Source organism: Condylura cristata, unplaced genomic scaffold (assembly GCF_000260355.1).
Source record: "Condylura cristata isolate star-nosed mole 26May11 unplaced genomic scaffold, ConCri1.0 scaffold00040, whole genome shotgun sequence".
Lineage (NCBI taxonomy): Eukaryota > Metazoa > Chordata > Mammalia > Eulipotyphla > Talpidae > Condylura > Condylura cristata.
The window spans coordinates 8,911,802-8,936,371 of record NW_004567141.1 but is presented as its reverse complement, the minus strand read 5'-3'; the positions used below and the strand labels follow the sequence as shown (position 1 = coordinate 8,936,371).

General features: G+C 46.2%; 1 protein-coding gene across 1 annotated transcript in view; it reads right to left on the bottom strand.

Annotated features, from left to right (window-relative positions):
- The window catches only part of ADAMTS2 (ADAM metallopeptidase with thrombospondin type 1 motif, 2), a 236,909-nt gene that overhangs the window by 89,369 nt on the left and 122,970 nt on the right, over nucleotides 1-24,570 (bottom strand). Inside the window, exon 3 of the mRNA XM_012733272.1 lies at nucleotides 7,626-7,828. Coding sequence (XP_012588726.1) covers nucleotides 7,626-7,828 — 203 coding nt within the window. The remainder of the gene's footprint in view (nucleotides 1-7,625; nucleotides 7,829-24,570) is intronic.

Sequence of the window (24,570 nt, the reverse complement as noted above, 5' to 3'; positions counted from 1 at the left end):
TAAGCCTCTGAGAACCACCCTAATCAAAATGAAACAAAAGGCAAACAGGTGGGGAAATATTCCCCACACTTGTGACAGACAAAGCATTTGTTTATTTTAATACAAAGTTTCTTGAAATGATCAAGAGAGAAGCTGAAATCCCAGTTGAAAAAAAGACAAGTAGGCCCAATAATAAAAACATTAGGTGATCACTGTTTTAAAATACACTTTTAAAATGCAGCCTCACTGCCATCAAGCAAATACAACTTACAAAAAAGGGACTATCCCAGTTGTAGTTATCAAATTACCACAGCTGAAAGGGATTCAGTGGGTGTTTACATGGGGAGGAGAGGGTGTAGGCAGGTAACTGCTCAGTGTAATATGAATAGGTGAAAACATCATAAAGAACATTCTGCAATAGAAAGCTTTAAAATGCACCTATCTGTTAAGCAGGAATTGCACTTTAAGGAACTAAATTTAAGGGCACAGTGAAGGGTGAGGGGTAGATTCAGCTATAAGTTCATTATTGATATGACCTTAATAAGAACACTACTTTTGTTATATGAATATATCATCTAAATCATCAGTTACATTAAAATGTGCTTATCACGTGGCACCACGTTATGCCATGGGAATCCCTCAAAACTGTGAAACATTTCCCTGGTGTCAGAAAGGTCCTAAAACATGAATGAGATGGGCACATTAAAAAAATTACAAAAGGGCCCAGGTGGCATTCATGCTGCCCAGATTCCATTTGAGATGGAGAAAGGCACATATTAATTCCCTTATTCCAATGTACAAAGGTAATAAAGTGCCTTAGCGATTAATGTTAGAAGGATGTGGTACCTTTAGCATTTTCACACTGCCTTAGAGTCACATCCATGTCTCTCTCCATATCTAGTGATTAGTGTTCCTTGCTTAACTTCTCCCCTCCAACTTGGTCCGCTTGATCTCCACACCAGCCCTTTTTGCACCTCTTCCAAACCGCCAACCTCATTCCTGCCTCAGGGCCTTTGCACAGCCTGTGCCCCAAGACTGGAACACTCTCTCCTAGGTTTTCCCATTCATCCATTATTAGTCAAGTCTCAATTCTCAAGTTACTTTCTGCAACAGCCTGTTGTAGAAAGTGGCCCCACACAGCTGTTCTCCCTATTTTCTTTTTTTCATTTAACTTATCATTATCTGAAGTTATTTTATTCGAGTGCATCAGTAACAGAGGAACCACCTATCTGAGTAGCTTGACACAAGAGAGCCCGGTGTTTCCTGCACCTGTCACAGCCCAAAGGAGGTCAGTGGCCCTGCCCTGTAGGTGTAGCTGGGGTACGTGGCTGTTGGGCCACTGAGAAGAGAGAGAGGGGACACACCAGTTTTTAACTGTCTTGGCAGAAAGACAACATACACCATTCCTTTCATGAAGGCCAATAGATTAAATTAAAAAATCCAAATTAGGTGCATAGGAGGCTGGAAAATGGAGGGGATGAGAACCACGATGAGAGAGATATGATGAATGTGAAATGTCTGTCACACCAGGACCCAGACTCTACTGCAGAGGAACCCCCCCCCACACACACCCCACTCCCCTGCCCCAGATGGAGTCTTACCAAAAAATCACTCTGAAAGATGCAGGAAACCAAAGCATTTAACAATTGCCAAGTTCTAACTATCTCTGCTTCCTGCCTACCCTCAGTCTCTTCCTTGGGGTGTGCATGTTCCCTGGCCCCTGACTGAGGACCTCCACTTCCTCCCAGGACACCCATGCCTTCCTCAGGGAACAGGATGCCCTTAGCCAGGGCTGGTGCCTGGGCATCACGCCGTAACAGCGCTTGCATTCCAGCTGCTGCCCTCACCCTTGACCAAACAAGCACCGTAAGTAAACTGCAGTCAGGCCGGCTGCCAGCACATCTGTCCACTGCACTGAAACTCTTGCTATAGTGCTGAGAAGGCCCACAGCCAGCTGGCACGGCCACCAGGACTCTGGGTGAGCTAGTGCATTTGGGGTGTCAAGGACCCACAGTTGTCCACAAAGGTGTTTAGCATCACATACTAGTTAAGTTCAGAGGAAGGGACAACACTGTGTGAGAACCTTCCAGTTGGTGTTCTGTGAATTAATTACAAATTAGCCATTAGGGTGGCGCTGGTGTTGCTGAAGATGTGGAAAAACTGAAATTCTTGTACCCTGTTGGAAAGAGAGTGGAAAGCTGTATGGAAGATCCTCAAAAAAAAAAAAACAAAAAACAAAAAACAAAAACAACAACCTGGAAATAGACCTACCATATGATTTCTCATTTCTGGATATTAACACAAAATAACTGAAGACAGGAACTTTAGAAATACTGTACACTCATGGTCACCGCAGCAATATTCATACAAATCGAAAGGTTGAGGAGGGTATAGCTCAGGGGTAGAACATCTGACTGTACAAAAGCCAAAAGGTGGAAGTAATGTAAGTGTCTATCAACAGGGTGTGCATGCACTTTTGACACTAACACAAAAGAATTTTATTCAGCCATAAATAGAAAGGAAACTCTGACATATCACAATATGAATGAAATTTAAGGACACTGTGTTAAATGAAATAAACCAGTCACAAACTGACAAATACTCTATGGTTCTACTTAAATCAGGTTATTTTATCATCATTATATTAAAGGTACTTTTCAAAAATAAGATGATATTAACACTTTCTGAAATAAAATACTCTGCAAATGTAATAAAAATTCAGAGACAGAAATGTGAATGGCACTGCCTGCAGCTGGGGAGAAGAGGAACAGGGAGTTAGAGCTTAATGGGCACAGTTTCCATATTTCGCGAACTAAGAGCTCCGGAGCTGCATGGTGGTGAGAGCTACAAACAAATGTATTAATGTCACTAATCTGTATGTACACTTAAAAATGGTCAATTTCGTTATATGTTTTTAAACTACAATGTTAGAAATGAATTAAAATGTAAAAGTTCTGTTTGGGAAAAAATCAAATTCAAAATATAATTCTTCAGTCGAGCCAGTGCTCAAGGGCCAATAAGAGCATTTCCAGAACTGCAAAAAATTCTGTTGGATGGGCTCCTCTAAAAAGTTATCCTTTCTCAAGTATTCTGGCTTCTTTAATTCCCCTCCTCCTTAATAATAACAAAAGGCTGTGCCTAAGGTCAGCTCTAGGTAGTACATTTGCCTCAAATGAGGGTACTGTGCCTTATAGAGCATTAATCATCTGGGCAACACAAGTCCAAACTCCTGTCCCCTGACCTCACGGTGGGAAAAGGAGCTCAGGTGGGAGGTGCAGGCCCTTCCCCCTGCAGCTGCATCTTCCTGAGCCCCAGGACTGTCAAAGATGCCAAACCCTCTGCAGAGCCAACCTATGACAAGAACTTATTTAATAAATATTTGAAGGATGCAAGTGATACAACTATGCTTTCTTAGTCCCTACAACTTATGTCCTATTTTGGTATGATAAAATCTGGCTCAATATATTTTATGAAACATCACCTCATACCAATAATCAATGAGAAACAACTGTTGAAGAGAATGTAGAGAAAGGGAACCTTCATACACTGTTTGTGGGACTGTAAATGGCACTGCCATTATGGAAAATAGCAAGGAGAATTCTCAAAAAATGGATAAATAAGACATGATATATAGCCATAAGTCACTTACAGGCATAAGTTCTGAGAAATTCCTCATTAGCCATCAGAGTGTAATTATACAACTCTAGGTGGTATAGCCCACAACACACCTCCACTGTATGGTACAGCCTTTGGGTTCAGTGACATATATCACTATGAGATATTGTGTGTGTGTGAGTGTGTGTGTGTGTTTCATATATATTTGGTTAGTCGTTGACCAAAAGTATAATTAAGCATTACTGGACTCTGTGTATGAGCAATGAATACTACTCAGTCATTACAAGGAATGAAATCCTGTCATTTGCAACATGAATGGAACTTAAGAGTGTAATAAGTCTGATGGGAAAAGTCAAATACGGTACAATTTCACTCATATGAAAAATAAATACAACACACTTTGAAATAGAGAACAAATTGGTTACAGAGGAAAAGGGAGTTGGGGATGAAAGGGTAAAGGGGATCATCTGTATGGTTATTCTGTGCAGGAACTAGACTTTTGGGGGTGACCAAACTACGGCATATGAAGATATCAAGTTATAATGTTGTACACCTGAAATTTGTATGTTATAACCAATGTTACCACAATAAAAAAAGAATATTTATATTTCTCATGTTCTTCAATAAATAAAATGTCCCCCTTTCAAAATTAGCATGTAAGGCTGTATATGAATAAACTGTACTTAACTGGTAAAAAACAAGAGAAAATTCTAGACTTTCTCCTACCAGTTCCTGTAATACAAAATGTGTGTGGCATAGGAAAGGCAGATTTATTTCACCAGCTTTAGGAACAATTCATCAGGAACACCCCAACTTCAGTCAGAGCCCCTGGGGTACTTCCCAAGAATAATTCTAGATATGTTATTGCTAAATTATTTATCTTCTCAATAGTGAAACACTCTATTAAGACACTGAAAATCACATTTACCTCCATTATCTTATCTAACTTTTATGACAACCCCTCAAATAGAAGTTATTAACTCATTTTAAAGATAGAAAAACCATGACATTCTGTGGGGGTGGAGTGGGGAATGGGATCAAAAACGGGGGGGGGGGGGGAGGGAAATGCACGGGATTATGGTGGTGGCACAGGGGTGATTTGGTGATGGGAAACCCGTGGGGATTACAATTGAGGTGAAAAAAAAAGTGCAAAATGATGTAAAAAAAAACTTTTTAATAAAAAAAAAAGAGAGAAAAAAAGACAGAAAAACCAAAGTCGGGAGTCAGAAACACCATTTTGAGTGACATACCTGGCCTGGCAATGGGGAGACAGGCCAGGTGTGGGGTAATTATGAATATACATCTGATCTCTGCCCCATTTGTGACACAGAACTCCCCCTCAGAAATGATGGGGCTGATAGGAGCAAATTCTGCTATTCATAATGAACTCCATCCAAAGACACCTGAGTTATACATAACTTACACATTATAATAATGATGTAACTCTTGAGGGGTCCCTACATAGCTTCAAGTTGCCAGAGGAACCAACTTTATATGGCTAGAGAGCTGGATCCTCCAGTCCCAGCCCTGAATTTCTGGAAGGGAGAGGAATTGTACATTAAGTTCAGCTATGAATAGCCAATGATTTCATCAACCATGTCTAGGCCTCCATAAAAACTCTAAGCAATGGAGTTTGGAGAGTTTCCAGGTTGGAAAAATATCAACACACCAGAAGGTTAGTATGCAGAGAGGGCACCACCCCATGCCTTGCTCTGTGCAAGCCTTCTGAGCCTTGCTTTTTATATATTTAAAATAAATAGATTTAGAACTACTGTAATAATATTATGCATAATAGGAAGTAAAGTGTTTTCCTGAGTTCTAGGAGCCATTATCGCAAATTGTCAAACCTGAACAAATTGTGGGAATCCTTGACTTAAAGCTGATTAGGTTGCACAGATGACAACCTAGGTAGGACTTGTACCTGGCATCTGGAGTAGGGCTGGGGACTGAACTTTTGCCCTGCAGGGCTGTGCTAACATCGGCAAGTTAGTGTCACAAGTGCTCAGCATGCAAAATTCACAAGTTCACTGTCAGAAATGTTTGTATGAGTAAAGGAAACAAATAGCTTCCTTTACCAAGAACTCCCTAAGCATGTTCCTTTCATCCACTGGTGGGTAGAAGGCAGTATAATACTTGGGGGAAAGTTTTGAAGGCAGATAAGATCTACCAGTCTCATAGAGGCAGTGTGACGATTTCTACAGAAGCTGTGACATTGATATATGGTAGCTAGCTAGCTAGGCAGACACAGACACGCCACAATGGAATACTACTCAGCCACAAAAAGGATGCAATCTTGCCATTTCTAGCAACATGGATGGATTTAGAAAGTTTTATATTTAATGAAAAAACTCAGGCAAAGGAAAACAAACATGATTTCATTCATATGTGGTACTTAAAGAAAGAGAACAAACAAGTGGGCTAAATAAAACAAAAATAAAGTTTAGACTCTAAGACCAGAGTGGTGGTATCAGAAGGAAAGGGGCAAGAAAGGTGCTATAAATTCAGTCAAACTGAGTCAGTTTTATGGTGAAGGAAAAAACTAGATTTTCAATGATGAACATAACCTATTATAAGCAGATAGTGATCTTGAAGCACACATACCTGAAACCTATATAGTGTTATATTGGCAATGTTACTTCAATAAAAAAAATTTAAGAAAGATTTCCTAAGATAATGCATGATAAATGCCAGTCATTTACTGACCTGGCACATAGTCATATATGTAACAGTCAATAACTGTAGTCATCAGGTTATTTCATCATCGTCATCATATTAAAAGTACTTTTCAAAAATAAGATGACATTAACACTTTTTAAAATAAAATACTTTGCAAATATAACAGAATTCTGCCCTACTTTGCCTCTGAAACTGGTTATGTTTCAGAGGGTAAATGACTTACTTAAGGAAGGTCAAGAAGAAGATGGCAGGTAGGCAAGGGCCTTTCTGTCCATCAATATTCCCTCTTATCTATTTCTGCACCAGTGCCCTGGATTTTCTGCGGGGAGGGGGGTGCGGGAGGGAGCGGAGAGGGGAAGAAAGATTGGAGAAGACAACTTGGTTCCCAGGGACTCGCCTCACGACACATGAAATGCTCTACCCAGAGAGCCTGGAGATCCCAGGCCATGGGCTGCTTCCTCCCACCTTACTAGCCTAGCAAGGCTTAGCTGAGCTTAAGGTCTTCCTTCCACACAACCCACGTTTTCTCAGCTGATGTCCCACATTCCACTAGTGACTGACTGGATCAGGCAGAGGGAGGAGAAGGATGGGAGGATGTCTTCACTGCACAGGACAGAGGCCATAAAATCTCTGGACCAATACGTACTCAATATCCTCTAACCTTCTGCAGGGGTCAGGGGATGGGCCTGGAATGGGGTGGGGGTTACTCTTAATCTCTCAGGGTTGGGCAGACAAGGGAAAGAGAACCTGGATGCTCACCCAAAATTAGGCACACAGACACCACATTATATAGCCCTACCTTATAGAGGGAAATGGACCCCGTCTTCAATCTTCAATTCCTAGGAGCACCTCAAGGAGCACCTTCAGATGGGTGCCATTGTATATACCCCTCTCCCTGATACAGCCTAGTTCCCCCTGCCCCCGCCTTTTTTTAAATACAGATTGGGCCACGGTTCCAAGCTGATCTGAGAGAAGGCACGGCCATCTAGCTAGAGTTGAATAATATCGCTTTACATTTTATTTTGGGGATCCTTTACATAAAGTGATGTTTCCTTTGTAAATAATTCTAAGTTTTTAAAAAGTCAGTTGGCTTACAGGAAGAACACAGTCCAAGTATACTGTAGGTCTCGCAAAAAGCAAGAAAACTGGCACACATATGACAACTTTGTGAAAGACTAGCTTACAATGAAACTTGCCAAGGCGAGTGTGCAAATGGGAAAAGGGAAGTTCACTGGAGCTGCTGAAGAGCAGCGCCCCCCCAAGCCAACGACAACCCTTTATCCCTCCACTAGGAAAGCCCAGAAAGCGGAGCCCCTGCCCCTCTGCCCCTACCCCTCACCCCCACCGCCACTTACGATGTTCATGAGCGTGAGCAGGTACTTCTGCACGTGCTCCTTCCCATGGAACTGCACCACGGAGTCATCCACGCCCAGCAGCACCTCTATGTTGTAGTCGTCCTCGGCAGTGTGCCTGCGTGTCCTGCGCCTCGAGCTGTTGACGCGCTCCTCCAGGACGCCCAGGGTACGGCTGAGGCGGTCCAGGCTGCTGGGGTAGGCCCCTGGAAGGACAGAGGACACGATCTGCAGAAGCAGATCTGCAACTCACCAGGGATGTGCAAGCAGCCCACTCGGCAGCAACTTGGTACCTGCCAATATCCAGCATGACCATCCTCTAGGGGAAATCTCACATTCTTCTCCCCATTTTACAGAACAAGCTGCTGGGCAGAGAGCACAGCAGTAGTGTCCCACATTGACTCAGAGCCAGATGTTTGCAAACCAGTATCTGGACCAACTGCAGAGTCCGGGTCTGGCACCTAGCGATCAGGGAAGTAGTGGGTGTGGGCAGAGCCAGATCTTTTTGCTCATTCCTACTCTTGCACACCCACACGCTCCTGTAGGGCTGGCCGAGTGCCAGAGAGCTACTGTCCCACATGTGGGCACCTGTTATAACTCACTGGGGTCCTGCTCTCCTTGGCATTCTTTGGGTGGGTCTCAGAGATGCCTGCTCTGGGAATGACCTACAACCTCAGGTCACTGTGAGATCACCACCCAAGAGGGTGGTGTCCAGGCCCTGCAGCCCCTGAAGCTGAGGGTTGTAGGGGCTCTGGGACAACCGTCAGTGCCTTTCCAGAACAGTCCTTACTCTTCCCCAAAGCCTCTTGTCTGCCATTTCCTCTACACAAGGGCAGGAACTCCCTCAATATAAAAGTGGCACATGACAAACCCTAGAAGATCAGGGCTTCTGAAAGATCATGGCAGTTCAGTTACAGGCAAAGCAGCCTACTCTGGGGTCCTCACAGCTAGCGCCCTGGTGTGCATTATTGTTGCCATGTCACAGACAGGAAGGCTGAGTAATTCCAGCATGGCTGAGTTTCAGCAGGAGCTCTCTGCTTTACACCTGCTGTCTGCTATGGCCCCTCTCCAGTCCCACAGTCCTGTGCACCCCTCTTCCACACAGGCAAACAAGTACACACATGTATTTAGCGGGCGCTCCTTGGGCAGCTCTCGGACAGGATGGAATCTGTACAGGCAGTGCTGTGCAGAGAAGAATGTCCCTTGGGCTGCCTGGAGATGATTCAGGGCAATCCTTGCAGTTCCCAGAGGAGAGGCTTGCTACTTAAACCTGACAGGGGTTTGAGGAATTGCTACTCTATTTTTATACATTTATTTCCAACAAACAGGGACAGCTCACCTTCAGAACCACCTTGGGAAACAGAAAAAATGGTAATTTCCATAAAAACCTTCTCTAGGGAAGAAGCTGGAATCACCCTCTGCCCCCCTCCAGCCAAGAGTCACTAATGGGTGCTCACTGGGCAAAACTAGACCATTAGCGGTACCTGTTAGGAGCAGGTTGTATTTTTTTAATGTCTTATTTGTTTGACAGTATTTACAAATGAGGAGTTTCATGTTAAAAATCTAAGTAAGCAAAAAAAAAAAAAGAAGAAGAAAGAAAAGAAAAATCAAAATAAGCAACCTCTCTTGAGGAACTTAGGGTGGGTCCCTGTCGGAGTTGGGGGAAACGCTGGGCTGTGGAGTGACAGCCATGCCAGAATAAGGATAGACCTGGCCTACGGCTCTTCCTGCCCTCCCTATTCTCAAATGCATCACAGTGTGTGCCCCAGACCCTACCCCAGGAGAGCCGCTGTGACCAGAGTTGTTAGCTGCTTTTACTGGGCAATAGGTTTTCATGATATTGTATATTGCAAGTACACTAACAATAGCAGCATGTTCTGAAGATGCATGAGAAATACATTCCAACATTTTCACCCTGGATGTTTCCTCTGCTTCCCCACAATGGGCTTAATCCTGAAGTACAGGTGTAACAGAGACCACAACCACACCCTGGTCCAAACTCCGAACGGGCCTGTACCTGAAGCTGCGCCTGCTGTGTGGAGCCTGAACCTGTGGTAATCTCCTCGCCTATCAGGTCTAAAGCCTGTGAAGCCTGTGCACATGTGGATCCTGTAGGCTTCAGGCTCTTTGTCATTCCCCCTGTCCACTCCCAAACACTCCCCTCCCCACAATTGCCCCACCTCCAGGAGCTCTTGCTGGCTCTTAGGTAGCCCCTGGGTGACAAGAAGTTCTTTTAATCCTTGCTCCACCCCTTATTACTGGCCCAGGCCTGGACACCTAGCTGTCATCTCTGTCCCTTTCCTGCTGAGGTGGAGGACAGCTCTAGCCTCAGCCCTGTTGGAATGTGCATAGCCTCTTGCACACCGAGAAGTTGTTAGTTCCCCAGGGAGGCTGATCTGGAGGACCTTGGCAAGTTGAGGCTCCCCTAAAGGGAGGCATCTGTGGCATAACCTATTTTCAGTGGTTAACCACACAGGATTTCGTTCTTGCTATTCCCTGTGCGGGAGACCCTTGGGACCAGAGAGCGAGGCTTTCTGCACATGTCTCAGACAGAAATGACAGCAGGGAGCTTCCAAGGGCTTCCCCCAGGTTTAGATTCTCTTTGGGATCCCTCAAAGAGTTAATCAACACACTGAGAAATGGATGCGATGAGGGGAGCAGAGTCCCCAAGGAGTGGCCCAGTCACAGCCAGCAAAACACAGGGCAACACCTGTGTCCCTAAATCAGCGGGCAGGGCATATACATGGCCCTTCACAGTGACAAATCCCTGCTCCCCACAGTCATACCATCTCCAGAGTAAGGAGGATGTCCTTATTATTGTCCCCATTTTGTCAAGGAGCCGCAGGAGTGCAAAGATTCAGTGACTTGGACCAACCATATCACAGAAAGGAGGACCCAGAATCTGAGCTCAGACTCAGGAACCAATGTTGTTAATATGCCCCAAGGGGCTCCTGAACATCACCAGCACTGATGATGGTTTGGGGGAAACCAAACTTGACAGAAACAAGCTTATTTAGCCTGGAGGAGAGGTACTTTGGGATGACAGTGTGGGAAGTCTAATCCTCTACATTCAAGGGCACCTAGGTATCTGTTGTTCCTGTACAAATCCCTTCCCCAGGTCTTTGTTGAACTAATCTCTTGGCCTGGGATGCCCTTGCTACTTCTGCCAAAAATCTAACCCCCTGTTGAGTGTGACCAGATAGAGACAGTAACACAACAGCTACCTGTGTGACCGGAGATGGGCGATAACACAATGACCGGCACTGGGCCTTGCATCCAGGTGCACAGTGACACCTCACCTTTCTAGAATCTGAACCTAAAGCCTATAGAAGAGACACTTTCCCCTACAGCACTCGCAGTAGCTGCGGACCCCACCCTTGGGAGCTCCATCTCAGCTGCTGCCTGGGAGCAATAAACTCTACTTGCTCAGCCTTTCTGCCTTCCATCTTTCTTCCTTGCGGCCCTGTCACAGAAATTGGGAAAAAACACCCCCTGCTACTAGGACTGACAGAGACCCCTCAAAAAGCCCAGAAGCAGGGGCACAGAGCTCTTGGTACCATCCACACTGGACCCAGAGATGCCACTGGCCCCTTCTTGCCTCCCCAAGAGAGTGAGTTGCACACCTAATGGGGGAGGGGGTCTAGAGCTTTGAGAAACCACCATATGTGACAGAAAGACTGCCATCCCCTCATTTTTCATTTAGCCTGGTCCCACTCATCTTTTAGGTGTTGGCTGAAATGTCACTTCCTCTGGGGAACTTGCCTCACTTCATCCTAAATTAAAACAGGCTCTCTCTGCCCCCAGTATCTCCCTGACAGCATCCTGATTTCTTCCTGCACAGAATGAACTATCGATTGCCATTGTAATTTCACTTGTGAATCTACTTGGTCATTAAATGCCTCCCCACCTCAGATGGAGACCTCTCCAGAAGACAGTGTCAACGGTTACTGTTTGCCTCAATTTCCCCAGTGGGGTAGGAGCCAGAGCAGAATGACATGGGAAAGGGCACAGGCCCCAGCATGAGGAGATGGGAACCGGGTGCTGAGATGGAAGTTCAGGCAGATGCATCAGTGTCAGAAGGCAGGGGACAGCATAAGCAAAGGTGAGGTAAGGAACACAGGCAGCCACAGTGCAGCTGTAATTTCCTAACACAAGGCATAAAGGAAGCAAAATGAACAGAAGTTTCAAACAAGTGGGGTAAAGAGAGAGGTACTGTGTAACTGACAACAAAAGGAAACCAGCCACAATAATATTTTATGAGCTAAAATATCCTAGCCATTAAAAGAACACATCAAAAAACAATTCACTGAGTAGATATAAAAAAAAAAAACCATAAAATTTTATGTGGCTAACAGAGTTTCAACTTGAATGAGGGAGAAACAGAAAGTCACAATTCTAGGTGCATTTCTTTTTTTTTTTTAATTTATTTCTGCATACAGAACTGGGGTACAGGCCAGAGGTGTGGGGGTGAGAGGATTCACCAGAGACAGAGTGGGGGGCAGAACAGGGAGATCAATGAAGTACACTGCTGAGGGGAGCAGTGGGCAGGTCAGGAGAAGTCTGCCATGCTATGTGGGTCAGCTCTGAGGGGACTGAACTCACACTGAAGCAGCGGCAGCTTGCTTGCAATGCTGCACTTTAACCCACTGAGCCACCAGAGAGGGCCCTCTAGGTGCATTTCAATACACCTATTCCAGAGAGCAATGCATAAGTTAGATCCAACATTGGGTAAGGTGTAGAGGATCTGAATTACTAAGACCACCTATTTCCCAACAACCAAAAAAAGGTGCTCTTTTAAAGCATTCATGGAACAATTTCCAAATCTGAGTATGTATGTTAGGACAAAAAGAAAACACAAGTCCTCTCCATTGTGAGTTGTCTTACTAACAAGGACACAACAGGAGAGCAGTGAAAAGGAAGGCCTACAACCATATGCACTGGAAAGCAAAAGCGCAGCACTCCTAAGTGAAGGCTGGGTGGAAAATACAAATGCCGCTCACTGGCTCAAGTTCAAAACCTGATTAAACTTTAAAAGAAAATTGGAAAAGAAAAGAAAAGCCAAGAAGGTTTTACAGAACAGCTGTACTAAAGTTAAAACGTAATACTTCTTGCCTTCTGTAGCCTATGAATGTGAAAAACAAGACTTTTTTTCAATGGCAATAACCAGCTAGAAAATAGAATGGAAAGAAGGATTTATAAATGAGAACAACACACACCACAATACACCTAGGATGTATAAAGGCCACACAAAGAGTAAAGTCTATACCATTCCAGAAATTCCAAACACCTCAGTAAATGGAGACACAATAACAAGATGCTAGATTGGAATTCATTCTCTTCCAAGTAGATTTACAAATTTAACACAATCTCTATCAAAGTTGTTAAAAATCCAACAAAATAAATTCAAAACTCAACTGGTAGACTACATGTAAGACAAGTTCCAGAAAAGAATTGAATAAAAATATTGAAATTAACAAAACATACTACAATCTAATATTAGTTAGAATATAGTAGACTAGTGTCATGAAGACAGATATTGGAGCTGAATACAAAGTTCAAAAACAGATCAAAGCTTATGAGGGGTCTCTGGGTGAAAAAAAAAGAAAAGAAAAAGAATGGTAGACAAAACACATATTCCAATTTAGTTTTGTCCTGGACCCTTGCTACAACTTTAGTAACAGGATTTTTTTTTATAAAAAAAAATTTATTTATTTATTTATGCTTATAGAACTGGGGTATAGGCCTCAGCTGTGGTGAGTTTAAGGACTCACTGGAGACAGAATGAGAGACAGAACAGGCAGACTGACGAAGTACACTGCTTAGGGGAGCAGCAGGCAGGTCAGGAGAGGTCTGCCTCGCCATGTGGGTCAGCTCCCTGGTGAGGGATCAAACTTGTGCTGCAGTGGCTTTGGAGAACTTCATAATGCGGTGCTTTAACCAGTTGTTGTGCCACCATAGAGAGCTCAGCAAAGGGTTTTTTTTTGTTGTTGTTGTTGTTGTTTTTAAATCACAAGTCAACAACGACAGAGAGAGCAGAAGAGGAAGAACAACAAAACTGTTGGAAGCTGGAAAGCAGATGGCCACCTGGTAATAGTATATCCAAGAAAGCTGAATCCAAGCTGGCAATGAAGTAAGCTCCCAGCCTACATCACAGAATTCTCCAAAGGTACCAAGTACCTCTGGAAACAGAAATGAAGGGCAGATTGAAAAATGCAGGACTGGAAGTTAATGCCACATCTCCATACTCCCTGTGTCCTAGGAACAGCCCTTTCTCTACATTGGTAGTTTTGGAAGTTCATTCTCTCCCAAAAATGTGGAAAAGAAGACCTCTAGGCTATATGCACTGAGTATAGATGAGAGCATAGTTATTACACAAAAAAAAAAAAAAAGAAGAAGAAGAAAGAAAGAAAGAACACCAAACACATGCCTAGATGCCAGGCTGCTCCCAAAATTCCATAATCAGCCCAGGCAGGAGGTTGGGGGTATTCCAATGAACCAGAGACCAAAAAGCAGTATCTCTGTCCAACATTACCCCCACCTACAAGCATTGAGCTCTTAGTCACTTCTTTGGTTGCTTACACATGAACAGTCAGCCAAAGGTCATCAGCCTTCTTTGTTCCCGACGTGGTAGATTATGGAGAACAAGATGAGCAAAACAACCAGAAAGAGGGAAATGGAAGATACTGATTACACAAGGATGTAGTAAACCCATCATCAGTAATCGCTGACCTAGAAGAAATCACCTCCAGTAGACGATAATAGAATGATAAGGGGAACATATAGTTCTTTGTTAGATCCAACACCGGAGATAAAAACAGACCCATACCATGGCACATTGTCATGAAATTTCAGAACACAGAGAAGATTCTACAAACTTTCACAGGAAAGAGGAAGAGGAAAGCCGGTAGAAGCAGTTAAAGAAGATGTCAAACCATTAGAACCATTAAGGAATCAAAACTTCCTCAAAGCAGCTTGTAAAGTAAGAAAACAATGGAACAAAGTCCTTAACAATCTTAAAGGAAAATTATTAGTCAGCTGGAATTTTATGCTCTCAATCAAGTGTGAAAATACAAAAGTAGAAAATATTTCCAGATATGTAAGCTCTTAAAAGTTACACCTGCCTAGCATTTCTTATCAAGAAGCTACTTAAGGTTGTGCTCCTTCAAAACAGAAATGGTAGCCAAGAGAAAACAAGAGACAAAAAGCAGGAGCCCCAAGGTGAGATAGCCACCTTTGGGTAGAGCAGAAGGTGACGCTCTGCCCTGGGTGTAGAAAGTGGCTGAACCAAATCCAGCAGCAATATCCAAGAGGTAGACTTTCCCCACCAAGATCCCCACTCTCATCAGGCCATCTTAACCCAAGGTCAGATTGCCTAGAAGAATCTGGCCCAGAATCTCAACAGAAATTAGACTGTCTTGACTACTGCTAATGAGGATGTCTCCCCTTGTGCTCTGATAAGGAAATGCATGTCCATTCATAGAAGGCTCAGCTGGTCACTGAGAGCTGGAAGTAGGCCAGGGTGGGGCAGAAGTCACAGGGCAGAGCAGCACTTCCTCTGACAGTACCCCTACTGCATGTTCTGCACTTGGTCCTTACTTGAGGCCCACCACATGCACAACTGTAGAACATCCTGTTTCCCAAGTCTCACTTAGGAACTTCCTTACAACTTTCCAAGGAGTCTTGTCAATTTCCAGAGATGTAGAAGTCAAACCACAAGGGAAGCTTGATCTGCTTGCTACTCCTGGAGCCTCCATCCAGCAGGGGGCAGTGTTTAGCTCTCTTTGCACTACGGGCTATGCTAGCTCTCCATTTTCAACAGCATTAGTTTCCTTTAATATTTATTTATATGTAAATTCTAAAAAGAATCAAATAATATAATAGTAAATAAAATTAGTAAACGACAAGTAGCAATTCAAACTTGGGTAATTTAATGAATGGTGGAAGTGGAGCAGGTAGATCATTTTGGCCATCTGGCACTTCTTCATCAATTCTGTGTGATAGCATTTAATGACCAGTAACTTCACACTCGGATCCAGATCTTAAGGACATCAGGCATGTATAGGATATCTCAATCCCTTTCTTGGAATGAGCTTTGCCCTGTGGGCCACTTTGCACTCCCTAGACTATTCATACAGCTAGACATGCTTATGTGGGGCCATAAGAAAGCAGTTAAGAACTGGTCATCGCAGTGTTGCCTGGGTAGGATGGAAGGGGGGTGGGGTTAGAGACAACCCAGATGTCATCAGCGGGTAAGTGGAAAGACAAAATGCAGCAGCACACCACACAGTACTACATGGATGCTAGAACTCAAACATTCACATAGACAAATGGATCTTAGAAATAGGGTGTGGAGTACAAAACGTAAGAAGCAGCATGGTTATGTCACTTAAAATGGAATAATACTGATTTGGAGAGGAGAAAAAACTACAAAAAACAACATACACTATGACCATTTAAGAATGTTTGCTCATTGCAGGGGAAAAGGAGAGAAAAAGAGCTAGCTGTGGAGATAAATGGTTCCTTTTTAAAAACAACTTAGGACAATTTAGATGGCAGAGGAAAAAGCCAAATCCTGACTATGCATCATAAGCCCCCACGCTCCTCCCCAAAATACAAGTTGATAGGTGCCCAGGATGATGAGAACGAAGTCACTGAAGTTTGGAAGAAAGGTCAGCTAAACTTATTTTTCATGATCTCTGCTTTAGACTCTAAGACCAGTATTCTTCTGTGTCCCTACCCCAAGAGCTGTTATGCAGATCCTAGGTCTGTCTTGGCCAAGCACATGAACACGAGTGTTGGGTCGCAGCCGGGATGAGCCTCCCCAACCACCTCATCCCAACCACCAGGGAGCTTAAGCACAAGATCATAACAGGAAGAAAAAATCCTGTTTTGTCTGCTACCTGTGTGTGTTGTTCAACCTGTGAGCGGCTGGTCAATATCTGCCCTGATCGCAGTGAGGCATGTGAGGGAGACTTCCTCTGGCCCCAGGCCAACACCCTGGTACTAAGGGTATAAAAGGGAGGCTGGAGGGGAAAATAAAGAGACATCTTGCTGCAACCATCTACGTGAGCTGCCTCTTCAACCTCGACGTCCCCCGCTCAGACTCGTATCCCTGCCGTGTGGGCGCGGCAAGTGGAGGTCCCACCGAGATCTGCGTAAGGGGGAACAACGGACGGGGTCGTCCTGGACCTGTAAGGACATATTGGGGTAAACATGGGATCCACAAACAGTAAAGAGGAATTAATGTATCGAGTTTCAAAACTTTTAAAGTAACAAGGAATTGTCCTGGATCAGTAAGGAGGGATTGGAGTAAAGAGGAATTAATGTATTAAGCAGCACACCATAGAAGCCTTCCTTAGAACAGTAGTTGCAGCAATTCCATGGTTCTTAATGGGAGGAGGCTTAAATATTTCAGATTGGGAACAAGTAAAAAGGGACCTATGAAACAATTAAAGGAGGCTGTATTGCTTAGGTGCTCAGGCTCCCTTCACTGTTGCTATTGTTGAGTAGTTTGCTGCACTAAACCTTACCCGGAGTGATTGGCAACAATTGTGTCGAGTGGTTTTGTGTGTGTGTGGGGGGGGGGATTGTTTGCTATGGAGAGGGTAATATCAGAAAAATTGCATTCAAAGAGCAAGACTGAATGCTCAGGCAGGACAAGGCCAGCGCGACTTGGACATGTTGACAGGCACTGGACCCTATGCTGAATTGGCTAATCAAATTGTTTGATCCTGCGGTCTATCTCCAAATAGCAGCAGTGGCTACTAAAGCATGGAAAACCCTGCCTAATAAAGCAGCTGGCGAACAATTATCTAAGGTTTTGCAAGGGCCCTCTGAGCCTTTTTACGTTCTTTCACCTTTCCTTTTCATGGTTTGGAGTATTTCCTCTAACGGCTCTGGGGAGGACGGGGGTATCTCAATTGTTCTTGCAGGATCTGCCAGTTGAGCAACTGCTGGGACGGTTCTGACGGCGCTCTCGTCGTCAGGATTCCTGCCATAGTACCCCTGCCAGTGCAAATAACCGAAGACAGACGGGAGCTCGTTCTGTATCGCCAGCGACAAGACTTTGGATTGACCGCTGCCATCGTGGCTGCCGTTGCTGTGGCCACCGCGGCGGCCATGGCTGCTGGCCTAGCTATGACTCAAAGCGCTGTTGTGGCTGACACCGTGGAATGTACGGGGTCCTTGGAACTCCTCCTTTCTTAATGACACCTTACAGCTAACCCATAACATCGCCAGTGTTAACAGCACCCATGTCCCTTCCATTTCTGCCTCTGCTTGGTGGAAGGCTATGTGTCAATTTACGGGATGGGTCCAGAGGTGGGCGGGAACACTCTCCCTCCCACTGCTACTGCTTTTAGGACTTGTAGCCTGCATGTGGCTTCTTTGTCATCTCACACAACAGTCCCATAGGAGACATGCCATTACCCAGCAAGTTTTGCATGGGATGATCGGTGGCGTTCACGGGACTCATCAGGGGTGGCTACAAATGTTAAAAGACTCCTGACTCTCCCTATGACGGGCAACACCATATGCTCGCCGCGCCTGCCTAAGACAGGGTTGGAGGTTACCCAAAGACGGGTAAAGGCGTTGGGGCAGCGGTGACCTAAGACAGGGGGGTCAGGGCATAAAATGAAAAGGGGTGAATTGTTGGGTCCCAGCCAGGATGACCCTCCCCAACCACCCCCGGAGCTTAAGCACAAGATCATAACAGGAAGAAAAACATCCTGTTTTGTCTGGCACCTGTGTGAGTTGATCAACCTGTGAGAGGCTGGTCAATATCTGCCCTGATCGCAGTGAAGCATGTGAGGGAGACTTCCTCTGGCCCCCAGGCCAACACCCTGGTACTAAGGGTATAAAAGGGAGGCTGGAGGGGAAAATAAAGAGACGTTTTGCTGCAACCATCTATGTGAGCTGCTTCTTCAACCTCGATGTCCCCTGCTCAGACTCGTATCCTTGCCATGTGGGCGCGGCACATGAGTATGTTCACTGAGGGTGTCACTACTGCCCAACCAGCAGAGCACGTCAATAAAAAAAAAATTACTTTCCCTTTCCTAAGACTTGAAGCTTAGCTCTGTACAACCACTGCAGAGCAGGAAATATCTTTCACAGAAGGTTAGAGTTGAGACTTATTGGACTAGACCAAGGCTAGTCCAATTCTGCAAGAGCCATAGTGCCAGTCCAGTTCTGCTGCAACCACTGAAGCCCACTGCAGGGCTCTCAGGATGGGCTCGTGGGGGACCAGTTCAGGACACCAGCAGTCTTAAAGAGCAAGCATGCTGGCACCTTCCACCAAGGGGAGATCATTTAGAGGAAAAGTCATCCCTTCTATTTGTTAAGGACCAGGAGACAATCCCTCCCTGACTACAAATTCCCCTAATGATGATCATTAAGATAAAATATATTTATGTAGAAGCATAATCAGGACATGGCAGAAGTCTGATCTGGATGCAGGAAAGCTCTGGGAAGCAGAAAGAGGCTCAGCCCCATGGGGGCTATCAGCACAGAGCCCCCCTGGTGCCCTTTATTAAAAGAAGCTCATTAGGATTATTTTATCCCAGCCCTGTACAGATTTATTACTGAATCTGAATTAATTTTTGCAACTCCAGCAGATGCAGCCCATCCAGTATAATTTTGAGACTCAAGGTGGAGGGGAGGGGACAGGCTCCTGGGGCCAGTCCAGGCCCCTCACTGCTCATCCACTGAGGGCTGAATCTTTCTCAGCTGCACTGAAATCTAGAGACAAGAACTTGAAGTTCCATAAATTGCCTCGTGTCCTGGACCTGCTTGTCCTTCTAGAACTTAGGGGTGAAAGCAAGTGTTGAGAAGGGGAATGAAACTGTCCCTAGAGCATGCCCTCCGGGGTACTGGGAACTAATGTCCCACTGTGGGTGCCCAGCATGCACCTGCCCTGAGGAGCTACCTGGTCTATAACCACATGGCAGCCTGCTCCTTTTTTGGGCACTGCCCCTGTACTTCCCCTGTGTGATTAGCAATCTCAATTTCTAGTCCCCATGACTCAGGGGAAGCCAACCCCACTGAACCCCCATTCCAGGAATGTTGGCATGGCCCAAGCCAACAAGAAGAGAAATATGCGCTCTTCTCTCCTGGGATTGCTGAGATGAAAAAAAAAAAAACATGAAGTGGAGCAACTGGGCACCTTCTCTTCCCAAATGAGAATCATTTGAGGGATGAAGAGAGCAGTTAACACTGTCTAGGTCCTGAATCCAGCTGTGGCTGGATACACATTGAAGATGTCCAGATCTTTGAATAGATTCACTTGGACTTGTCCCTTGCAACCACAAACATCTTAACACCATACATAATTACATGCACTGGCCTAAACTAGTCACCACCATTTGGCTTTGTGAACCGAGCACTCTTAAGACTACTGAGCATCAGATCTGTGTTCTGCCCTGAGTTTCACTTTCTATTTTCGGAGAGACCCCAGTGAGGGTTTGTTATGGGGCTGAGGGAAAGAGGTCAGTTTCTGGCCCAAGATAGGTGTCCTTGAAAATTGAAGAAGCCTTTATGATACCACTAGGGCCCCAGTAGAAGTGTTGAGGCCAGCAGTGAATTCAGCCAATCCATCTTGGACAGCCAGGAGCCCTCATGGCACCAGTGAAAGACTCCCAGTGAAAGGCTCGGGCCTACTACCTACAGCCCTCACAGAGGTCCCAATAACCCTTGTCCCACTGTGCTCTCAACACAATTAATGGCCAACGTTTCTCTTCACCTGCTCACTAGTCCCAGAACCACCCTCCAGTTGTCTTCTGAAACCACTCATCCTCAGGGAAGCATAAGCAGTCCTTGAGCAACCTGATCCCCAGGGCATCTAGTCCCCTGGGCCTTCCTGGAGAGTTTCTGAGCACAGCCAATGCAGGAAAGATCCCTGGAACCAGCTGCTGCCTCCATGGCACCAAAGTCCTCCCTGTGGGCAGTCAGCCAAGGGAACGGGAGCTGGACCCACGTTATCTCTTTACTGTGCTCCCCCGCACACAGCTGCCAGATGGTGGGATACAATGGAGAGACTGGCAGATCGTCTAATGAAAATATTTACTGTGAACTTCAGAACAAAACACAAACACCCACAGGTCCCAACAGAAGGGAGGATTCCCTGGGATTTCATTTTGATTGTGGAGGAAGTGGAGGCTGGCATGAGGGTGCTGACAGCTGGCATCACGGGGCCACAGGCCCGGCAGCTCCCCCTATCACAGCTTGTGCAAGCATGTCACAGCAGGAAGAGCCCGCACTGGTCCTGTGTGCTTGCCAGAGTCCTAGATTTGGACAGCGGCCTCCTAGACATGGCTCGCTAAAGGGCCCTCGGCACCCCATACCCAGAATCCAGGTCAGAACCCTCCACTGTACCTAACCACAGCTCCAGCTGCATCATCCTTGGGGGTAGGTAGCACCTATACCCACAGAGGTGTACATCAGGAGCAGGGCATGCTGTCCTTCCCCCTGCCACGTCCGTACCCTCCTTGTCCTAAAGGTCCCAGAGGATCCTATCCCTACCCCTTTGCCCATTGCCCAAGGTCGAGTCTCCACCAGGAACGAGTTCAGTGACCTTTGGATTTTCCAAATCCAGGTTCTAAGACACTTCTCTCCAGCTGCCAACCGGTCTTCCCTGCAAGGCCCGTCTTCTGAAATGCTGGGCCGGTGTCACTCGGGCTGCACAGGGCATTAGGGGTTCCTAGTAATTTAGAAAGGGCTAGGTGTCAACACACATGGGATATATGAGGTGCAGCCTGGCCCTGCCGAAGGCCCCCTCCTACCAGACCCTGACCTAAACCTGTGGTCCTTGTCCCCTACCTCAGTCTGACCAACCATCGCCCCCTCCCCCACCCCTCCCACGTGGGACACGGCATACATGGTTGTTCTGGCTGACCCACAAAAGGGGCCACCTTCTTATGAGGGAGGACATACCAGATACCCTTCTCAATCAGAAGCATGATGAGATAGGCCACCTTTGCTGAGAGCAAAGATGACATTGGCAATATCAGACATATTTTATTTATTCTGCACTGAAGCCTCATGGGACATGAATGGGCCCCCACTTCAAAAAAAAAAAGATTTATTTTATTTATGCATGCATGCAAGAGCTGGGGTGTAGGCCAAAGGTACAGGATGGGGGTGAGAGGATTCACCAGAGACAGTGGGAGCAGAACAGGCAGGTCTACTGAAATACACTGCTGAGGGGAGCAGCGGGCAAGATAGGAGAAGTCTGCTGTGCCATGTGGGTCACCTTCCTGGCCGGGGATTGAACTTATGCAGCATATAACTTCGTAGTGCTGAGATGTAAATCCTTGTGCCATCAGGGAGGCCTCCCAGGAATAAGCCCCCTCGAAGGCAGATAGAGGAACAAACCCAGGAAGGCCACAGTGAGAAGTACAGCCACAAAGAAGCAAGGGGAAGCAGGTAATGCAGCGGGGCCTGGAGCCCAGCTCAGCTGCTGTGCCCATGCCCTCCTTGAGGTGCTCACCATACTGGGGCCTGGAGATGAGAGGTTACTAAAAGTGTCCCCCACCAAGTTGGGGACCTCATCCCAGATGCCCACCTGTCCTGATGTTGCAGAACAAAGCCCCACATTCCACCCTACCCATACGCCCTCAGTCTTGAGACACAAGGCTCCAGCAAGGAGGAGAAGCAGGGTGGCCCCCCGGGCAGCACAGAGGAATCGGGCTGCTCAGCTGACCAGTGGTATCTTGTGGGCTGGGCCTTTTAGATTCTCTCAATGGCTTCACAGTATCTCATGGGGCCATGCTCAGGGCTCATACTGGTGCTCCATACTACTCCAGGTGAGAGTGAGGGCACCATTCACAGGGACTCTGCTCATCAGAACATGTCCTGATAGTGCCCATGTGCAAGGCACTTATACTTTAAAAGCTGATTGTGGGTGGTAGAAAAAAAAAATGGGAAGGAGAGATCCTGAAAGTACTGTGCAGGCAAGTCTGAGAGGGCAGGGTTTCTCAGCTCCTGTCCAGAGCTTGCTGAGGGAGCAGGAGGGAGTGAACAGGGTGTACCCCAGCCCCGAGCACACCCCTTGGCCCAGAAGGGCATGGAGGAGATCTAGTAGCTGAGACCTCTTGACCAACATTAGGGAGATCCATGTCTCTTCCATGTGATCCACCTTGGCCTCTGATGTTGGCAGGGTAGGCACACTGGACAGCCCAGAGTGTTCTGCATAGGCTGATGCTCATCCTTTTCCTGAGTCCTGCTGCGCCCACAAACCTGGAGCTTCCACAGTGAGAGGCAAGGATCCTGGGGCCCTCAGTGCCCCAGGCAGGCCTGGCCTCCCTTCCTCTGTCTGGCCTTTCTCTATCTTTCAGTGGAAGGAGGTGTTTCCGCTAAGACCCTCCTCTCTCATGGATAAACTGCAAGGTACAGACTAGAGGCCCCAGTTTGGTCCCACTGTGGTCCCCAGCCATATCATTCAGTCCTCAGACAATGTGTGAGTTCCATGGGTGCTGAAGCATGGAGCCCAAAGGGGACACTGATTAGCCTCAGTGCACCCCACAAGTCTCTCTCCCACAAGACTTTCTGGCTTAGAAATAGCATAGCCTACAATCCTTGAGGAGGAAATCAGGGGCTCCCTCTATCCCCCAGAGAACTGGAGCTGCCAGGCCTCCACGGCAGCCATACAGTGACACTCATGGTGCTCCCCACACAGCCCCAAGCCTCCCGTCAAACTAGAATGTTGATGAGGCTTAATTTGATCAGCCCATTTAGAGAGGGGAGGAAATAAGAAATCAGATCAAGTGCTGACTGCTACGAATTTAATCCATGATGCAGCCTCACAGGGGCCTTTCCTAGCAAGCGGGAGGTGGGGGAGCAAACTCCTAGCCCAGATTCTGTGGCACCTGAGGTCCACCCTTCATGCAGAGAGATGATGCAGGCCCAGATCACCAGGCCCCTGATTGCCCTGACACCCAAGGGCTCCAAAGGACAGGTCAGGTATCTGAGCAGGCAGAGACTACAAGAATCATATGTTCTACTTTGAGAGGTCTGGGATCTCCTCCCTAGTTTAAAGGTAGATTTGTCCTTGTCAGGTGTGTATTGAGACACTGTGAACAAAGTGTCACTCGAACTGGGTTTAACAGCTCCTGGATGACTCACCTGCCCTTCTCAGATCTGTCATTAGGGCGCAGGGCACCTGACCACCCCAGGACTCACCACAGGCACCACCAGGGCTGCTGAGGGGCTACTCCCATCTCCTATGGTGCTAGCTAAGCAGAACAAACTGGCGTGATGCAGTCCGGCTATGTGAGGCACCTCACATTCATGTAGGCCCTGGCCATGACATGAGGACTATTGCCACTGACCTCTCCCTCACTTGAAAGGGCTGTTGTCATGGTTCCTGGCACATCTCAGACACCCACGGGCAGCCCCTGGCGGCATGTAACCAGTATGAACCACTGGCCAAGCAGAACATCAAAGCAAGCATCATTAGGACCCAAAAACCATGGGGCCCCCACTGTAACAGGCACGCGGACTCTGCCCCTGCAGGATCAACAGGTGGTTACGTTAGACATGCTTCAGAATGTCCTCCCTTTTCTCTAACCCAGACTCACCCTGCTTGCATATAAAATCAGGAGAAAAGGTCTGCATTTCCAGAAAATACAGTCCTCCATTTTCCCTGAAGCAGGGGTGCCATGGGCTCATATTAGTTTTTACTCTCAACAGAGGAATATTTTGCTCCCATAAGAAAGCCCTGTAGGAGAGGAACTAATCAAAACCATCCACCAGTTTAGCAAGGTAGCAGGATATAAAATCAACACACAAAAGTCAGAGGCTTTCCTATACACAAACAACCAATCAGAAGAAGCAGAGATAAAAAAAAAATCCACTTTTCAATTAAAACAAAAGAATCAAATACCTGGGAGTCAACCTAACAAAGGAGGTAAAAGACCTCTACAAAGAAAATTACAAAACACTGTTAAAAGAAATA